The following is a 19,317-nucleotide window of genomic DNA, read 5'->3' as shown; positions in this document are numbered from 1 at the left end:
GGTAGCACGCTGACGTCAGTTCAAGCAGTAAAACTGACTGTGTATCCGGCCACTGGTGAAGAGCAGTATGATTATGACAGTGATGACATTTACACAGGGATGTGATAAATTTTTTCTTTACCTTTCTGGGTACATGAAAGAGATTTTCTAACATTTTTATTTTTTTTTGATTACTGGTTTTCTTTATTTTTCTTATTTTATTTTTCCATTTCAAGAATGATGATATGTAAAGAGGGTTAAAAGACAGAATTTGAAATAAGGGATTTTTATGTACTTTTATTTCTTTGTATCTTTTTAATATTGTTGAATATTGCTGAATTCAAGTAAAATGATCAGGTATACGAAAGTCAAACATGAGGGGTATAACTGTGATGTAAAAAAACTTGAATTGGTTCTATTCTGAAAAAACCTGTCCATACTAGCTTGAGATATAAGATGTCTTTAAGGAAATTTACAGAAACTGGGAAAGGAGGAGTTCTGTTTTTTTGGGGGTTCTGAACAGATTATTGCACAAACAACTTGCACCACCAATTTTGTCCCAGTGTCCATTTTCAAATAGACAACTCCTGTTTCGCATCATTTCCCATTCCATTTCTCACGCGTGTTTTCATGACAAAACGTGGTTTGGAACATGCAATAAATGCACATAATACATGGACATAAATGTTTAAGAAATATCTTTTGTAAACTCTGCACGTTAGAAATGAATTATCTATGCTCAACAACCAAAATATCACCCATGAATGAAACACAGTAATCCGCTAATCCGCTAATACCCGCGGATGACTGAAGCCTCGGGTATGCCAAGTTTTTCTGTCTGCCATTACACATTGTGCACCATTCCAGCCACGTACACTATGGCTGCTTTGTGATCTTTAGACTAAAATATCTTTAGGCATATTCATGAATCTTTTGTATTATGAGTAAAATCAAGTAAAGTGTTTTAAACATAAAATGGACATCCATGATTTGATACATACATACATGTGAAATAGACTGGCCATATGTCATATGCAAAAGCTTGAAGACAAATTGTATTGGTGTTCAGAATAAAATAGCTCTGTACAGTAATATATAATAAAAAAGAAAAAAAAAGAAAACAGACTACAAAACATTTGTGTTACTTTATAACTGAATTACTGCAGCTTTAAATTCTGTTTAATGTATTCCCCTTCAAAGTGATACTTCAACGCTGCGTCATGACGTTGACGCTATGCATACAATTTTAGACTTGAGGGGCCTGAACCATACTATTTAACTCATAGTACCACAAGTCCAATTCAAAAATTTGTTTGTGACAATAAATTTAAAGTTCTTTTTTGAACCCCAAAGGTTCAATCTCTTTTAAGTGTGTACCTTCACCAATTCGCAAAATCCAACATTGTCGACAACAGAGAATGGCCTCATGTATTTTGCGATAAAAACTCTGATGCATCTGGTTATTTCTTAAGCTTTTGCACTTGACTGAGACCACGTTGAAGCAAAACTACTTTGTATAGATGATTGGCCTTCTTTCACTCTCTTTTTCGCACCAGGTTGCAGAAGTATGTCTTTGTAGTGCCGTTTTAAATGACACATCATATTTGTAGTGTTCGACGTCGTGTATAACAGTGTTTGTTTACAGTATTTACACACAGTTCGTGTTTTGTCTGTTTTTTTACCGTCCTCCTGTCGATAACTGGAAAACCAAAATGCTGCCAGACGTCGGACTTGTAAGTGGACGGGGCATCCTCTATTTCAATTTCAGTCAAACTCATTTTGCCCTGCTACTGCTCAGTTCAAGCGATTCATTTGAGCGTGAATGCAAGCGTGACGCGGGTGCGGTAGCTCAACCAAAAGGATAAAACGGACGTCATATCGTAAAAAATAAGTAAATAAATAAAAATCACCATAACTCTACGATACATATCGTAACATTTTTGCATCACGATAGATTGTACCACGATATATCGTTACACCCCTAATGATAATTAACATTAATATCAAATTTAATTAACATTAATTAATGAAGTATAATAATGAATGTATAATATATATAAAACATTAAAATTAACATTAATGATTAATTATTAATTAACATTAATAATGACGTATAATAATTAACATTAATATGAACATGAATAAATTATGTAATAATTAATGTAAATCATATATAGGCCTACAAACATTAAAATAATAAAAAAATAAAAAAAATTAAGTCATGTTTTAAAAAAAAAATCATGAAATTGTATTATTTGTGTCCTAATAAGATGGAAAATAGCAGAAAATAGAGTCTTAAAATCAATTTTCAACGCGCGACCCACTTGACTGCAGTCATCTACTCATCCCCGCTTGCTATTTGGGAAATGAACCCAGCGCTATGATTGGTCGAACTTCGCTTATTTTGCTGTTTCTTGATTTTAGGACTGCGCGTGCACAGAGGCGTCACCAGGTTTTTGTGTAGTTTAGAGTGACAAATCGTACCGGCGTACTTTGAGGTCAAAATGCGTATCCGCTACGCAAAATGCGTACAGGTTGGCAGGTCTGCAAAGCTGGTAACAGTGACAGTACCAAAACTGAAAAATCTAATTGGCTTGACTCCACTCCATTTCCTGCTTGACTTGAATTATGTCCTATGAGGTAACTAGCTACGTTCACAACCATTTATCCATAATACTTCTGTCTATAAAAGTGCTAAATGATGTATCAGGTCACTTATATTTGGTAGTCGCAGTAGAGCTCAGTCTTTGGGATGCTGATCTTTCCTTACACACTCCTGCTTTTCTATCAACTAAATACAAAGGCGGAAAACACTCTTTGCCGAACGATGGGAGACACTAAGTATCCATTGCTTTCCAAGGATGGAGACATAGTTATTGGAGCTCTTTTTGTTATCCACACTGAAGTATCATTGCCTTTATTTGGGTTTACACAAAAACCCCAGCTACTGTCATGCTCCAGGTTTGCTTCTTTATATTTCTTTATTTAAAACTGGATTGCAGGTAATCAACAAAATTTAATTTATAACAGCAAATAACATCTGAAATATTATGGTGTTTTAAGTATAAGCCAAGTTAATGTAAAAGTAAAACTTATTAATCTGATTCTTTATTATTTGCTATTTACCATGATGGTTTAATATCTTCACAGTGTGAATATAAAAGATTTCCGGCTAGCTCAAACCATGATCTTTGCCATTGAAGAGATTAACAAAAATAAAAGTTTGCTCCCAAATGTTTCAGTTGGCTATGAAATTTATGATACCTGTGGTTCAAGACTGTTTTCAATGAGTGCTACTATGGCATTGATGAATGGTCCAGAGTGTGCAACAGGAGACAGATGCAGTGGACCGTCTCTTATACATGCTATCATAGGAGAAACAGAGTCTTCTAACACAGTGATTCTGTCCAGAACTACAGGACCTTTTAAAATTCCAGTGGTAAGGAGCAAGTACATTTAAAAATAATTCTGATACTATAATGATTATACTGATGTGTATCTGTGTTTTTGTCTCACCTACCACCCAGATAAGTCCCACAGCCACATGTGAGTGTCTGAGTAACAGGAAAGAATATCCGTCTTTCTTCAGGACTATTGCTAGTGATTACCACCAGAGTAAAGCAATTGCAAACATAGTCAAATACTTTGGCTGGTCTTGGGTGGGAGCTGTGAACAGTGACAATGACTATGGAAACTATGGAATGGCCATATTTCTAAAAACAGCCCAAGAAGAGGGGATTTGTGTGGAGTACTCTGTGAAATTCCTGAGAACAGAGCCTGAAAAAATCAGAAATGTGGTAGACATGATACAACAAGGGTCCTCTAAAGTAATTGTTGCATTTCTTACTGGATTTGAGATGAAAAGTCTACTTGAGCAGCTAACTATTCAGAACATTACAGGCCTCCAAATGATAGGTGTGGAGGCATGGATAACTGCAAAAAGTTTGATGACTCCAAACAGTTTTCATGTGCTGGGAGGGTCACTGGGGTTTGCAGTGAAAAAAATCCAAATTGAAGGGTTTGCAGAGTATGCTAGGAAAGCATTCTGGGACATAGCTTTTCCATGCTCTTCTAGTGCTGAAATAAATTGCAGTCGATATCAGGACCTATTTGTGGTGAGAAACTACAACGAAGATGTGCTTGAACAAAGATTTCTAAGCTATGTCTACAAAGCAGTTTATGCAGTGGCTCATTCACTACACAGTCTACTCAAGTGCAAAGGACAAGAAGGTTGTGAAAAAGGCCTGACAATACAACCACAGCAGGTAAAAAATAAAAATAAATAAAAATCAGACAAGGAGTGAAAGAGGCTCCAATTTTGTCTGACATTTTGTTAAAATGATAATATATCAAAACTGTCTAATTTTTTTAGGTGGTTGAGGCTCTGAAAAAGGTTAATTTCACTGTAAAGACAGGAGACCATGTGTGGTTTGACAGCACTGGTGGCGCAATAGCCCAGTATGAAATTGTGAACTGGCAGAAGGAAACAGATGGATCACTCCAGTTCAAATCAGTGGGATACTATGATGCCTCTCTACCTCCTGACCAGCGCTTTGTGATTAACACTAAAAACATAATCTGGGCCAGAGAAAAACTGGAGGTAAATGGCAATAACCAGTTTGTCCTAAAGGGTTTTCCCACACAAAAGGTTCACATTTGAATACTGCTTGACTGATATTAACTAATGTGGCATTCATATTTACAATTTAATTACCTGAACCAAAGAAAATACAAAGTTGCTTGTGGAAAGCAATAACTAAAGCTGATAAAAGAAGCCGCAGAGAGCATTACTAAGTGTGCTGATTTTTGCAAACTGTTGTTTTGTTCTGGAGACGCATTTACAACATACTGGCATTTGTTAGTTACCAATTAGCATTTGTGTCATTTTATGCTTCAAAGATGTTCTAGTCTCTGCTGAAAAATACTGGCAATTATTTTCATTATTTTATGCTGCTGCTGCTCATATAACATAGAGTCCATGACATAACCCCTGTAGCAGATCTATACAGTCAGAGCTGGGGAAGATGGAGGGTTTTCTGAAAGGATGCTGCAGACTGTTTAAAGCAAACACTACCAGTATTTGAATATTGAGCCACAGCTCATTGGCGGCTGATGCAAAAGGACCCAATCAGCAGCGCTATGTAGATAACGATGTGATCACTACCAAATTGCGTTAAGGACCTATCAGTCTGCGCCATCTAGGGCCCTGTTTTAACGATCTAAATGCATGGTCCAAAGCGCATGGCAATTAGGGCGTGTCCGAATCCACTTTGGCTAGTTTAACGATGGGAACAATGGTCTGCGCACCCGGCGCATGGTCTCAAAGGGTTGTCCCTATTCTTTTATTGAGTAATGGGTGTTTTTTGGGGGGGCATAATATGCAATACACCAATCAGAGTCTCATCTCCCATTCCCTTTAAAAGCCAGTTGCGCTCACGCCATGGTGGAATTTGCAAGCGGGACGTGCAAATGATAATTGCGTTGGGCTGAAACTAGCAAAAAACACTTACCAGGTGTATGATAGGGCGCCTAGAGTTTCAAGACAGAACTTGGTATTTATTTTAATTTCAGAGTCAGTATAGATAACTATGTATAATGTAATTTTCCATGTAGAAGCCAAGGTCTGTGTGCAGTGAGAGCTGTTCTCCAGGCACTAGGAAGGCTGCACAGAAAGGAAGACCTGTCTGCTGTTATGACTGTATTCCAAAAAAATGGTTAGTGGCTCATTGTGTGTTCTTCTACTGTTCAGGGTGCAGTTTATCATCAAAGGAGTTCATTAATAAAACTGTTTTCTTTTTAATATCTAACTATAGTAAACACAACTTCCTTTCCAGATTCAAATAACTGCAAGCAGTGTCCAGGGGAATACTGGTCTAATGCTGAGAAAAATAAATGTGTGTTAAAGCCTGTAGAGTTTCTGTCATTCACAGAAGTTATGGGTATAGTGCTAGTCTTTTTCTCTCTGTTTGGAGTAGGATTAACTGCACTGGTGGCCATCCTGTTTTACAGCAAGAAGGACACCCCCATAGTAAAAGCCAACAACTCAGAGCTGAGCTTTCTGCTGCTCTTCTCATTGACTTTGTGTTTTCTCTGTTCACTTACTTTCATTGGTCGGCCCACTGAGTGGTCTTGTATGTTGCGTCACACAGCGTTTGGGATCACCTTTGTCCTCTGTATCTCCTGTGTTCTGGGGAAAACAGTAGTGGTGTTAATGGCCTTCAAGGCTACACTTCCAGGAAGTAATGTCATGAAATGGTTTGGGCCTTCACAACAGCAACTCAGTGTCCTTGCCTTTACACTTATACAGGTTCTTATCTGTGTGCTTTGGGTATCAAGTTCTCCTCCATTTCCCTACAAAAATATGAAATATTATAAGGAAAAGATCATTCTTGAGTGCAGTCTGGGATCTACAATAGGTTTCTCAGCTGTTCTGGGTTATATTGGCCTACTGGCTGTCTTGTGCTTCATTTTAGCTTTTCTGGCTCGCACACTACCTGATAACTTCAATGAGGCCAAATTCATCACATTCAGCATGATAATATTCTGTGCTGTATGGATCACATTCATCCCTTCTTATGTTAGTTCTCCTGGAAAATTTACAGTAGCTGTGGAGATATTTGCCATTTTAGCCTCAAGCTTTGGTTTGCTATCCTGTATATTTGCCCCTAAATGTTATATAATCTTGCTTAAGCCTAATCAAAATACAAAACAACATATGATGGTAAAAACAACATCTACATTTTAAGATATAAAATAGTACTACATTTTATCAGAGGATAGTTTTTAGGTGACTGCTACTCACAGCATTAAGTCAAAAAAGGAAAAGAGAATAACTAGATATGATAGGGAATGCAGAGTAGCCTTCACATGATGCTTGCTCTATATCAGGGCCCATATTCATAAAGATTCTAAGAATCCTCTAAGAAAACTCTTAATTTAGCTTAAAAACTTTTACGTAGGAGTCTTAGCTTAAAAGCGATTCGGGACCGATCTGAGAGCAACTCTGAGTAAGGAAAAGACAAAAACTTTCATCTTAGTAAGGAGGCGGGGTTGACCCTGTTGCTATGTATGACACAATCTTTTGAAGACTGTGATTGGTTGGTTGTCCAAAAAAAAAGAAAAAAAAAGAAGTGATTTTAAGTATAGGGTCTATTCTAAGCCTTCACTTTGAAATTACATGCGTCATTTTTCCTATTTGACCGTTCTCACACACACACACACACATTATATATGTGTATATAAATCCTTTTTTTTAATTTACCATGCTGTTCATTTCCTATAAGGTATTTGATTGGCTTAGAATGATAAAAATTGTTCCACTCTTTCCAATTACACTGATTGCTGGCATGTCTATTTAAGTGGTGGTTTGAATGTTGGTTTTAATGTATCAAACATGGAATTTTCCCAGTTGCCAAATATCGTAATGTAGTGATTATTTTCATTTCTGGCGCTATGGCATTTCTGTGCTGTGTCGGAGATGTTAGCGCGTCTCTAATAAGATCAGTCACAAACATGATCCCTGCACGATCTAATCTATAGCGTCTTATTAACTCACTGTTATTCATTGTCTGCAACACATTTCTTCTCCCTCTTCGTCTTTCTGTCATTTTCTCCTCTGCTAAAGAAACTCTTAAGCCTCTTAAAAGTCCTCGTCCGTGCTCCTAACAATTTTGACCTTAAGATCTCTTTTAAGGGTTAAGATGCTTTCTGAATTACTTTTTTCTTTACTAGGATTTTTTCTTTAATTTTAAGAGTAAACGGCCACATTTCTAAGAATTTTCTTAGAATTTTGTCACCAGGAGCTACTCTTTGCATTAAGATTCTTTATGAATACGGGCCCAGGTGTGTCCAAACCTGCTCCTGTTGGGCCGCTGTCCTGCAGAGTTTAGCTCCAATTTGCCTCAACACACCAGCCTGCAAGTTTCTAGTATGCCTAGTAAGTCATTGATTAGCTGGTTCATGTATGTTTAATTGAGGTTGGAGCTAAACTCTGCAGGACAGTGGCCCTCCAAGAGTGGGTTTGGACACCCCTGCTCTAAATACAATACAAACTCTGTTGTCAAAAGATAGGTAATGATTGTTTTTCATGTAAATTTAACAGAATTTACCAATTTACATGTGATACATGAATATATGGGGGGGTCAAACTGAAGTTACAGAAAGAAGAAACACAATGCATGAGGATTAGTGACATGTTGCAACCTGCAAAAAAGCCTGACGCAAAGGCTCCAGTGACTTGTACTTGCCCAGAAGCTAGGCTTCATAAACATAAAGACACAAATAAAAAACATTTGAATTAATACACAGCTGGAAGCTACACCCTATCAGTGTAAAAAAACATGTTTAACTGATCTCAACAACAAAGACAATGAATAAACACATGATGTAACATACTGTTAAATTAGGTGTAATTATTGTTTCTGACTAGGGGGAGCCTACAATTAGTGTTTGGAACAAATCTCTCCTCAAATTATGAAAGTAAAGGTCTCCAGACTTTACAAAATATGTTAACAGAGCCTTGGGTGAATATATTTGAGTTTCTCTCATTTTAAATATGCCATGATACTCTCTACCCACTTGGTATGTGTTGGTAGTTTGTTCGACTTCCACTGTAGGAGTATAATCCCTCGGGCCAACAAAGAAGAAAAATCCACTGCGTCAGACTGACCTGGTGGTAGTGAGAGATTCTCTGATGTCATTCCAAATATTGCTATTGTTGGATCAGGATGTATCTAGTATTTTCTGTAATTTAAAACATATACTTAATCCATTATATACATGTTAATAACACAACTAGAGGCTAAATTATGTGAACAAACTACAAACTTGGCTTGAAAAGTGTGAACCTTGAACTCAGGTCGCCTTGAGCACAGCTGCAGCATGTCACAGCACTGCCCACGATGCTTTTGCTCTGATGTAACAGCTCATTTTCATCAGTTATATTGTCTATGGATTGTTACATTTCTTACAGATTTCCGCTTGTTTTAAATCAGATACAGATAAAGTAGCACTGCATTTGAATGCATTGGCGATAGAAACATTTCTAGTGTGATTTAATCATACCTGTGTATCGTCTCTTTGCTATTAGCTAAGCTGTAAGTTTTAGTTGCTTCAAAAGCAGAAAGAAATATATGCTATAACTTCTGTTTCTACGCAGTTTCTTATTGAGAAATCACAGGACAGTGTTGACACTAACTTTCTGTGCTCCAGTAGGTTTCTGTGTGCGCACAATCTGCACGTTAAATGTGAGCTACTGTCTGTGCATATGAAAGCTTGTTTCTAACAATTTTTAAAAAAGGTAATTGCGACACAATTCAATTTTTTTTTTTTCTCAGAAGTGCGAGATATAAACTCACAATTGGCTGTTTGAAAGTCAGAATCACAGGATAAATTAGAAAATCTGAGAAAAAAAAAGCAGTTCTGTTTTTTTTTTTTTTTTTTTTGAATTGTGAGATATAAAAGTTACAATTGCAAGTTATCAAGTCCAATAGGCCCTTATCTCATTTCCCGGTTTCGGAACGTTCAAAATCGCCAAGCAGTGTACTCGCACTTCCGGTGGTTACTTAGTTACACCTTTAGATGAAAAGTAGGTCAGTAAACTTAAATAAAATTAGGGCTGGGACGGTATGGATTTTTTCTTACCGCGGTTGAAAAGCAAGAAATTACCGAAATTAGCGGTAAACCGCTTTAAACCTCAACCCCCCTCCCCACAGTTTTTTTTTCTGCGACGTCGCGGCTGGAACAACAAACATGGCAATGATAATCTCAGGTACTGTTTATGTGCTTTATTTAATGTTAAAAGCATGCAATGTGACTTTGAATATCATTTAGTGCTCCAGCTTTGTAGCTGTAAAAGCAACAATGGATAATTCACCTCAGATCTTGAAATTAAACAAATGGAAACAAAAACTGTGTTCTTTGACAAAGATTGTTTTAGTAACTCAGTAGCCTATGTATTTTTAATAATGTTTAAATGGTGTAATATTTGTGAATTTGATTATGTAGCCTACTTATCCATTTTCTTGCAAGTGCCGTCAAGATTACTCTCTGGTGCGGTGCACTTGCCGCGACTCTGCGAGGGTTGACAAACGCGGTCTTCACGTGAGAGAATTGTGTTAAATAAGCACGCGCAATTAAAAGCTGAGGTCCTGCTTTTGGGGCTTCAAATTATAGGCTATAAGACATTTGCAATATAATTGGGAGTCTGCACAGGGTGTTTATTTTGAAAATTAATTATTATTATTTTATTCATTTTTTTTTAAATTTACGGTGCGGCTTGGACGCGGTGTCCGCCGAAAATAGACTAGGCGCCTATATTTAGCGAAGCGGCGCGGAGAGACACTTCTGAAATGCGCTGCGTCGTGGCTGGTGCAAACACAAGCATTGACTAGAGTGGGCGCGATCAGCTCCGGTAGCCGCGTCGCAGCCGTAACGCACCACAGAGTGTAAATAAGGGGTTATAGTCAATAGCCTACATAATGTTATTATGTGTCATGGAACATTGCGCTCCCCAACTTGCGAAAGGTCGGATTTGCTCCATCTTTTGATGATAAGTTTTGTTTAGAAAACCTTGAATCCATGTAAGACAATGTTATTAGACACAATCCATGTCATTATAATCAATGAATCCATGTCATTGGACACAACGTGAACTAGGGTTGGGCGATGTCCCCTAAATTGGCAGTTGACGATGTTTACAGTAAAATATCGCGATGGACGATGATATCGTGGGGTGGGGAATAAAATTCAACAGTAGTAATTATTAGGTCCATAGACAACTAAAAACAAACATATATTCAGCAAACAATAAATAAGTTGCAATATGAAATTAATTGTGCAGGGCTTTCACTGTGAGGTTGAGTTACCAACTGATGAGCATAAATCCTCTTCGTGTGCGTGTGTGAGAGAGAGAGAATGCACACAGTAACGTTACTTACATCTACTGTGTTTACGGGAATACTCGACTTGGCATTTTGATATATTTCTGTGTTTATTTGGCCGTTTAGGTGCGCAACCGGAGACAAAGGCTACTATCGGAGCGTGTTGCGCTCGGAGCGCGCGCACAGCATCCTGTCAGTACAATTCAGTTCTCTTTCGCGACTTATCGCGCTTTTAATATTTTTCAATATAAAGCACATCCTGCTCTTTTCTTTCTCATTCATTCATGTTTCGTTATTAATAACTTTAAACAGAATCGTCAACTGAAATATGCGCGGATTATCAAAAATACGACACATTTATAGGACATAATAGGGTCTCTGCGGCTAAAGTGAAAGTACCTGCGGCCAGCGGGTGAAATGTTTCGAAATGTCGCTTTGCACAGCAAAGCACCCGTTTCAATAAAATGGTATATTAAAGTTTATATAGCCTACTTTTACATTTTCGCTGCTGTTCTAAAATATTTTTCGCCAGCTTGAATCCCAGTGCAGGAGCTGTAGGTTACCACCACAGAAACGCAAGCAATTAGTTGATTGCTGTGGTGACTCGTGACACTCGCGAACAGCACTGAACACGCACTTTTGCCTGTACAACTTGAATATTATTATTATTATCATAAACTTTTCATTAACTTCGGTAGGCTGTAGGCTACAACAAGGGAATTGTAATTGGCTGCTTTTTCTGCAAAGAGCCGATCTCTGTTGATGTGTCTTAATTTTTTTATCGATCGTTTGTTGGTAAAAGGTGAGAGACCTTGCGAGCCACATGACTTTTGCCAAAGAGCCAGGCGTGGCTCGCGAGCCATAGGTTCCCAACCACTGGTGTACACGAATCAATAGATTAAATTACGTGACCATTTCACGAACTGCCGTGAGACTGGGCTGGTCTGACAGGGTGGGGGGCGTGGCATCACGATGGAGAGTCTCCATCGTGATGTCGGTCAGCCATCACCAACCCTAACGTGAACACATGTGAAGGCCAGTGTTTATTTATTTTTTAGCGGTGATGACGGTGACAAGCTCAGACCCACGGTAGGCGTCACGTGACCGCGGTATTGCGGTAACCGGCCCAGCCCTAAATAAAATCACAATATAGACCAGTGTCTGTCAATATTAAACCACATAAAGACCATTTAAATAGGAATCGTGCATGTTCTGTGTGTCTCAGTGAATGAATGGCACAGACGCACTGTTTTATTTACCACACACACACTGAGGCACACATGACACTCGCGATGTTTTCAGCCTATGCACTTCATCAACACAGCCGCTCTGAGTCACTTCAGCAACATTTTAGCTTCATTTGAGAAAAACTATCATCATATCATAAAACACAGAGAGACTCAAAGGTCTACACGGCAATCCGTCAAAATAAAAGTTTGGTTTAACCTTTGAAGAAAGTTTTGTTTAAATCATTACATTTTAAATAATTGGTTATAGCAATTTAATTAAACCATTAAAATGGAATCAAGAAAAAAAAAAAAAAAATATATACTTTTGGGAGATGCGAGAGCGAAGTAGTCCAGTGATAATTAACAGGCAGCCATGGTTAATGCAATTTGCAAAGACCCGCCCCCTTTAGTTACTGTTGCCATGTCCAACAAGCCATGGCGCTCTCACGCCACACATCATGTTGTCACGCAATGAAAAATACATTGCGGATCAAAGAAAAAACGGTCTAAACGCCGAGACAAGACAGAGCAGGTTACTTTTAATATGAAACAAAGTCTCAACGTTTCATTTGTGTAATTTTTGTAAAAAAAAATTTTTTGTAAAATAGAAATGTAAAAAATAAATACCTGTCAATCAAACTCCCTCGAAGGGTGAATTCTGAGGGGAGTAAAAAAGCCAGCTCACAATTCTGATATTTTCTTGCAATTGTGTGTTCCTGCCTCACAATTCCAAAAAAAAATAAAAAAAATAAAAATGATGGAAACAGACAGTAAAAAAGTGGACTTCAAAGATTTCTTATTCTGTAGCTCCCTGTGGGATTTTTTTGATAAGTCCATAAAAATGCATCCATCCATGATAAAAGTACTCCACACGGCTGTGGCAGGTTAATAAAGGCGAAGTGATGCGTTCGTGTAAGAAACATATCCATATTTATAATTTTATCGACTTAAATAACTAGCTTCCGGCAGACAGCCATATGCAAGTCAAATTACGCCCAAAGAGTAACTCTTGTCGATGTACGACGTAGGAGTAGTGTAAGCTTTGACGGCTCTCGCGGTTCAAACAAACAGGGCTAGGCAATAAATTCAAGCTCCTCCCACATTTCTCTTTAAAAATTCTCGTTTTAGACTTCTAATTCCCGTATTCATAAAGAATCTTAATGCAAAGAGTAGCTCCTAGTGACAAAATTCTAAGAAAATTCGGTAACGCTTTAGATTACAGCCCGGAAAGTACTGCGTAATTAAAATGAAAGTACAGTATAACTTTCGGTAATTACAGTGTACCTATAAAGTACTTACGTGTAAGTATAGGGGAACAATATGTTAAGTCTTGGGAATAAAGGTGTAACAACCAGGAAAATACTGCGTAATTAAAACGAAATTACAGTGTAACTTTCGGTAATTACAGTGTACCTATAAAGTATGTACGTGTAAGTATAGGGGAATTATATGTAAAGTTTTGTGAATAAAGGGGTAACAACCAGGAAAATAACAAATTATTTAGGCAAATTATTTATATTATTTAAGTATTTTAGAATCTTACTTTTGGGAGCAATTTAGCGAGTAGGCTACATACACTGCACCTTTTTGTAATAATACGTGTATAAAAATACATAAAGGCTTTTTTTAAATTGCGGGGTACCTATCAGTGCATTTATAAAGTAGGCTAATTAGTTATTATTGCAAAGGTGCACTGATTAAGTTTCAAGGCAAGTAAAACTATTGCAACTTTTTATTTTTTTAAATGCTAGGAAAATATACTCTTGTTTCATGTAGTTACAGGGTAAGTATGACATTGCGGGCTGTAAATTAAAGTGGTGCTTCTTACCCTCTTGTTTCATGTAGTTACAGGGTAAGTATGACATTGCGGGCTGTAAATTAAAGTGGTGCTTCTTACCCTCTTGTTTCATGTAGTTACAGGGTAAGTATGACATTGCGGGCTGTAAATTAAAGTGGTGCTTCTTACCCTCTTGTTTCATGTAGTTACAGGGTAAGTACAATAAAAACATACGTACACACACACAATCTGATATCACTTGGAAAACTTTATTTGAAAAACAACTTATTTCAAAACGGATTTACAGCAATTTGTTTCTCTTGCTTGGTTTCCTCCTCCTCTTGTTCCTCTTCTTCTTTTTCTTTCTTTCCACTGATGAATCTTAAGAAGGAATCCCATGACATGTCTCTTGCTATTCTGTATTATGTGTTAAAAGAAAATACAGTACAGAAATGTCCTCACCATTTACTCATCTTTTACCCTCATGTCATCCGAGATGTATACGAATTTCCTTCTTCAGATTAACACAAACAAAAGTTTTTAGAAAAATAAATAATCTCTGTGAATGCATAATGCAAGCTCATGTGTTCCTAAAAGTTGACAACAGCACATACAACAATAACTACAGTAATCCATACGACCCCAATGGATGAATCAATGTCTTCTGAAGTGAAACAATAAGCGTATGTAAGAAAAATACCAAATATTTTAAATGTTTAAACTGTAGACTATCGCTTCCGACCAACTGTCACCTGCGCGTTCATGAGAGGGTTGAGTACGTTTACGCTTGACAATTTAAAGCGTGACGTAAGCGCACCGAAAAACCGAATGTCGAATTTTTTTTTTTTTTATGTTTTCATTATTGCTTACAACAAAATACAAACAATAACAGATAATAATAATAATGAAAAACAAACCATGCAGAAGAACAGACACCAGTTCTCGCGCGAGTTTCACATCAAACTCCCGTGAGAATGCAATGAACGCTTAATTAAAGCTTCACCAAACGCGAAGCCATTCAAGCCGACCCTATGAAGCCGACTCTCATGCACTCGCTGGTGACAGTTGATCGGTAGCGAAAAGATGAGTAAATTATGAGAACATTTCTGGGTGTACTGTATTTTCTTTTAATACATAATACAGAATAGAAAAAGACTCCTTCTTGAGATTAGGCTAATCAGTGGAACGATAGAAAAAGAAGAGGAGGACCAAGAGGGACAAAAAAGGACAAAACATGCACTTTCTGTCAGGACTTTAGTATTTGAAATGAAAAGTTGATTTTTAAAAAATAATAAAGAATAAGAAGTGTAATATGTTGTAAATCTGTTTTGAAATAAGTTGTTTTTCAAATAAAGGTTTTCCAAGTGATGTCAGATGGTGTGTAAGTGTTTTTATTGTACTTACCCCGTAACTACATGAAACAAGAGGGTAAGAAGCACCACTTTAATTTACAGCCCGCAATGTCATACTTACCCTGTAACTACATGAAACAAGAGGGTAAGAAGCACCACTTTAATTTACAGCCCGCAATGTCATACTTACCCTGTAACTACATGGAATACTAAGTCTAAATAATTTGCCTAAATAATTTGTTATTTTCCTGGTTGTTACCCCTTTATTCCCAAAACTTTACATATTATCCCCCTATACTTACACGCAAGTACTTTATAGGTACACTGTAATTACCGAAAGTTACACTGTAATTTCATTTTAATTACGCAGTACTTTCCGGGCTGTAATCTAAAGCGTTACCGAAAATTCTTAGAAATGTGGGCGTTTACTCTTAAAATTAAAGAAAAAATCCTAGTAAAGAAAAAAGTAATTCAGAAAGCATCTTAACCCTTAAAAGAGGTCTTAAGGTCAAAATTGTTAGGAGCACGGACGAGGACTTTTAAGAGGCTTAAGAGTTTCTTTAGCAGAGGAGAAAAATGGCAGAAAGACGAAGAGGGAGAAGAAATGTGTTGCAGACAATGAATAACAGTGAGTTAATAAGACGCTATAGATTAGATCGTGCAGGGATCATGTTTGTGACTGATCTTATGAGAGACGCGCTAACATCTCCGACACAGCACAGAAATTCCATAGCGCCAGAAATGAAAGTAATCACTACATTACGATATTTGGCAACTGGGAAAATTCCATGTTTGATACATTAAAACCAACATTCAAACCACCACTTAAATAGGACATGCCAGCAATCAGTGTAATTGGAAAGAGTGGAACAATTTTTATCATTCTAATCCACTCAAATACCTTATAGGAAATTAACAGCATGGTAAATAAAATAAAAAGGATTTATATACACATATATAATGTGTGTGTGTGTGTGTGTGTGTGTGTGTGTGTGTGTGTGTGTGTGAGAACGGTCAAATAGGAAAAATGACGCATGTAATTTCAAAGTGAAGGCTTAGAATAGACCCTACTTAAAATCACTTTTTTTTTTTTTTCTTCTTGGACAACCAACCAATCACAGTCTTCAAAAGATTGTGTCATACATAGCAACGGGGTCAACCCCGCCTCCTTACTAAGATGAACGTTTTTGGCTTTTCCTTACTCTCAGATTGGTCCCTAATCGCTTTTAAGCTAAGACTCCTACGTAAAAGTTTTTAAGCTAAATGAAGAGTTTTCTTAGAGGATTCTTAGAATCTTTATGAATACGGGCCCTGGTGTTTAGTTTTTCTCCATCCTCTGCGCTCTTCAATACGTTGTGCGTCAGGTCAGTTTCTCACTTACTCTTTCGCTGTAAAATCGATGCGTACGGCCGTCTGTCGGAAGCTAGTTGTTTTACTCGCTAAAGTTTTAAATATGTATATATTTCTTACACAAATGCATCGCTTCACTTCAGAAGGCCTTTATTAAAAACACAGCAGGCTGTTTGTAGGCTGTATATAGTTTCTGGAGCATGCACTTGCATTATATTGGCTTACAATAATGGATAATTTTTCTAAAAATCTCTGTGGAAAGAAAGTCAGATATACATCTGGGATGGCACAAGGGAGATAAAAAGAGATATTTTGGAGTGCATTGTGCCTTTAAAATTGACTATGGTTTTATAAACTGCAGTGGATACTTACTAGTGATGGACCTGTGTTTCTCTGTTGGTGCCTGTTCTGCTCCGTAAACATTGCTCCAATGCTTGATCTTAAGAAAATTTAAAATGTGTGTTAATGTGTGTTAACAGACTATTGATCTGGGTGACATAGGACCATTTTTTATGTGTTCCTTAAGTGTTATATAAATCTGGAGAACCCTTACTAACATTAACCATGGTTTTGCTACACTAACTAAATGGTAATAAATTATTGTAATCAATCCATCATAAAAACATGGTTTCTACACTTTTACTATAATAAAAACCATGGTTAATTTAGCAAAGGACCCTGGGAACATGTCCTAAAAAGAACAGCTCATCCAAAAAATAGTGTTCTCTCGTTATTTACTCCATGTTGTTCCAAAACTGTATGAATTTATTTTGTATAACCTTAATTAAGATATCTTGAGAAATGCCTTCACTGTGCCTTTTTTTCATAAAATGGGTTCCAATGTTATGGGTTCCAGTGTTGTTTTATTCCCAACATTCTTGTGTTTCACAGAAGTCAGTCATACAGGTTTGAAAATAATTTCATTTTGAAAGGACATTTATGTTTGTGTCAGCTAGGCCCGTAAACTCATATCAAGAAGACAGGTAAAATATTGTCTGGAGGGTTTGGACCAGTGTGCCTTTGAGCAGAGTTTACATGTTCTGCCTCTATTTCACGTGTATTTTACTATGACAATACTCACCGCAACTGAAGATCGTGTGGCTGGATAATATTTATTTCCCAAACTCCTGGATAATGAGGTAAACACACACATACAGCAATATTATTAGCCATTTGTATTTACTTACTAAAAGAGACATTTTCAAAACCTTGCAAAATTTTACTCACCAGCTCAAAAACATATTATGATGACTCATCATTTTGACGGATCGGTAGGCCGATATTCCGCGATCAACAATATTCAAAAGCCTAGTTTGCATAGTGTGGTTCGAGTTCCTCTCTGTATAAAGACACAATGTTCTCAGTTCACTCATTGTAAAGCTCCTATGCTGAGTTTTATTAAATTTTTTATCAAAAACTAAGTTAGCAGACAATATTTACACATGCTTAGCCTGAAACATTGACATAATATCGATATTGCTCTAATCGCATTTAACATTAGATTCTCAATTTAACACACTATATTTTGATGTAGCAGAATGTATTTTTATATAAAATAAAGTTATTTCCCTTCCGCAGATTGCAATATGTCCGTTACACGTACGTTGTTAAAATTCGTTGTCCATTTACATCCCGCAACTCGCTCAAAATAAAAATGTAACAGTACGATGCAAAATAATCCATGTTTTAAACAATGTAAAAGCCACAGAACCGAAGGAGGCTAGTACTGAAGATCCCGAGCAGCAGCAGCACACACACACACACACACGCACACGCGCACACGCACACGCACACACACACACACACACACACACACACACACACACACACACACACACACACACACACACACACACACACACACACACACACACACACTCACTCACTCACTCTAACAGACGAATATTCAAACTTGACCAGTAAAAGGCGCGCATAGCTGTCATTGGCCAGATTCCTGGATGACAGTCTGAATAACCAATCATGCTCAAAACAACTCGAAGAGACAGCCAATAATGTGGTAACATTGCAATTACAGGAAAAGATGACATGTTTTAAAAGAAAGAATATGAAAAAAACGTGCACGTGCTATTTATTTAGTTATATTTGTAAGCTGGCTGTTATATTTAATCAATTGGTTAAATGGTGTCTTCATTGCAGTGCATGATAAAAAAAAAATAAACTTACAATAGCATATAAATAATAATAATAAATAACATAAATAATATATACCATATATAACAAAATTATATTTACCACTGCTCTGCCAAACAGCAGTTTAAAAGAGCAAACATATTATATATTAAACAGAGCAAACATTGCATGTAGGCTATTCATATACAATTCTGTATACCTACCTACATGAAAAACTAATGGATTGGTGTCATGGTGACATTAGAGTTACATTCATGTGACCCATAATGATCCTTTTGCACTTTAACAAAATATTGACCTTTCCTTTAGAAACACTCTTATGCCTAATAATGTCAACTTGCTTTTCACCCTGTGTGGCACTGTTACACAACCTGTTGGTTTAGAGTTAATCCTCTGTCCAACACAACACTTTGCTAACATTGGCATAATTCGATACAAGTTGCAACATATACCCCGGGTTTCACAGGCAAGGTTTAAGCCTGTAGTCCCAGACTAAAATGCACGTTTGAGCTGTTTTACCTGAAAGCAACTTGCACTGACATATCTTAAAATATGTCGGTGCCATTATTTTGAGCCATTACTCAAGATGCACACCAGTA

The 19,317-nt window shown here is 37.1% G+C and overlaps 1 protein-coding gene and 2 long non-coding RNA genes across 3 annotated transcripts in view; 2 read left to right on the top strand and 1 right to left on the bottom strand.

The window, feature by feature from the left end:
• The window catches only part of LOC309508519, a 44,605-nt gene extending 26,721 nt beyond the window's left edge, over nt 1-17,884 (bottom strand). The window contains exons 1-2 of the long non-coding RNA XR_014209492.1: nt 17,795-17,884; nt 17,649-17,694 (exon numbers count right to left, since the gene is read on the bottom strand). This is a non-coding gene — a long non-coding RNA (uncharacterized lncRNA). The remainder of the gene's footprint in view (nt 1-17,648; nt 17,695-17,794) is intronic.
• LOC309508173 (extracellular calcium-sensing receptor-like) lies at nt 2,732-6,724 on the top strand (the record flags this gene model as incomplete). Its single annotated transcript, XM_082182698.1, has 6 exons — nt 2,732-2,940; nt 3,130-3,418; nt 3,507-4,244; nt 4,352-4,579; nt 5,593-5,707; nt 5,793-6,724. The coding sequence occupies 6 exons, from the start codon at nt 2,732-2,734 to the stop codon at nt 6,722-6,724; spliced, it is 2,511 nt and encodes an 836-aa protein (XP_082038824.1).
• On the top strand, nt 17,837-18,434 carry LOC309508660. Its single transcript, XR_014209650.1, has 2 exons — nt 17,837-17,898; nt 18,129-18,434. It is a non-coding gene; the product is annotated as an uncharacterized lncRNA (long non-coding RNA).
• The last annotated feature ends 883 nt before the right edge of the window (nt 18,435-19,317 follow it).

Source organism: Leuciscus leuciscus, assembly GCF_965113295.1.
Source record: "Leuciscus leuciscus genome assembly, chromosome: 10".
NCBI lineage: Eukaryota > Metazoa > Chordata > Actinopteri > Cypriniformes > Leuciscidae > Leuciscus > Leuciscus leuciscus.
This window is presented reverse-complemented; position numbering and strand designations above follow the sequence as displayed.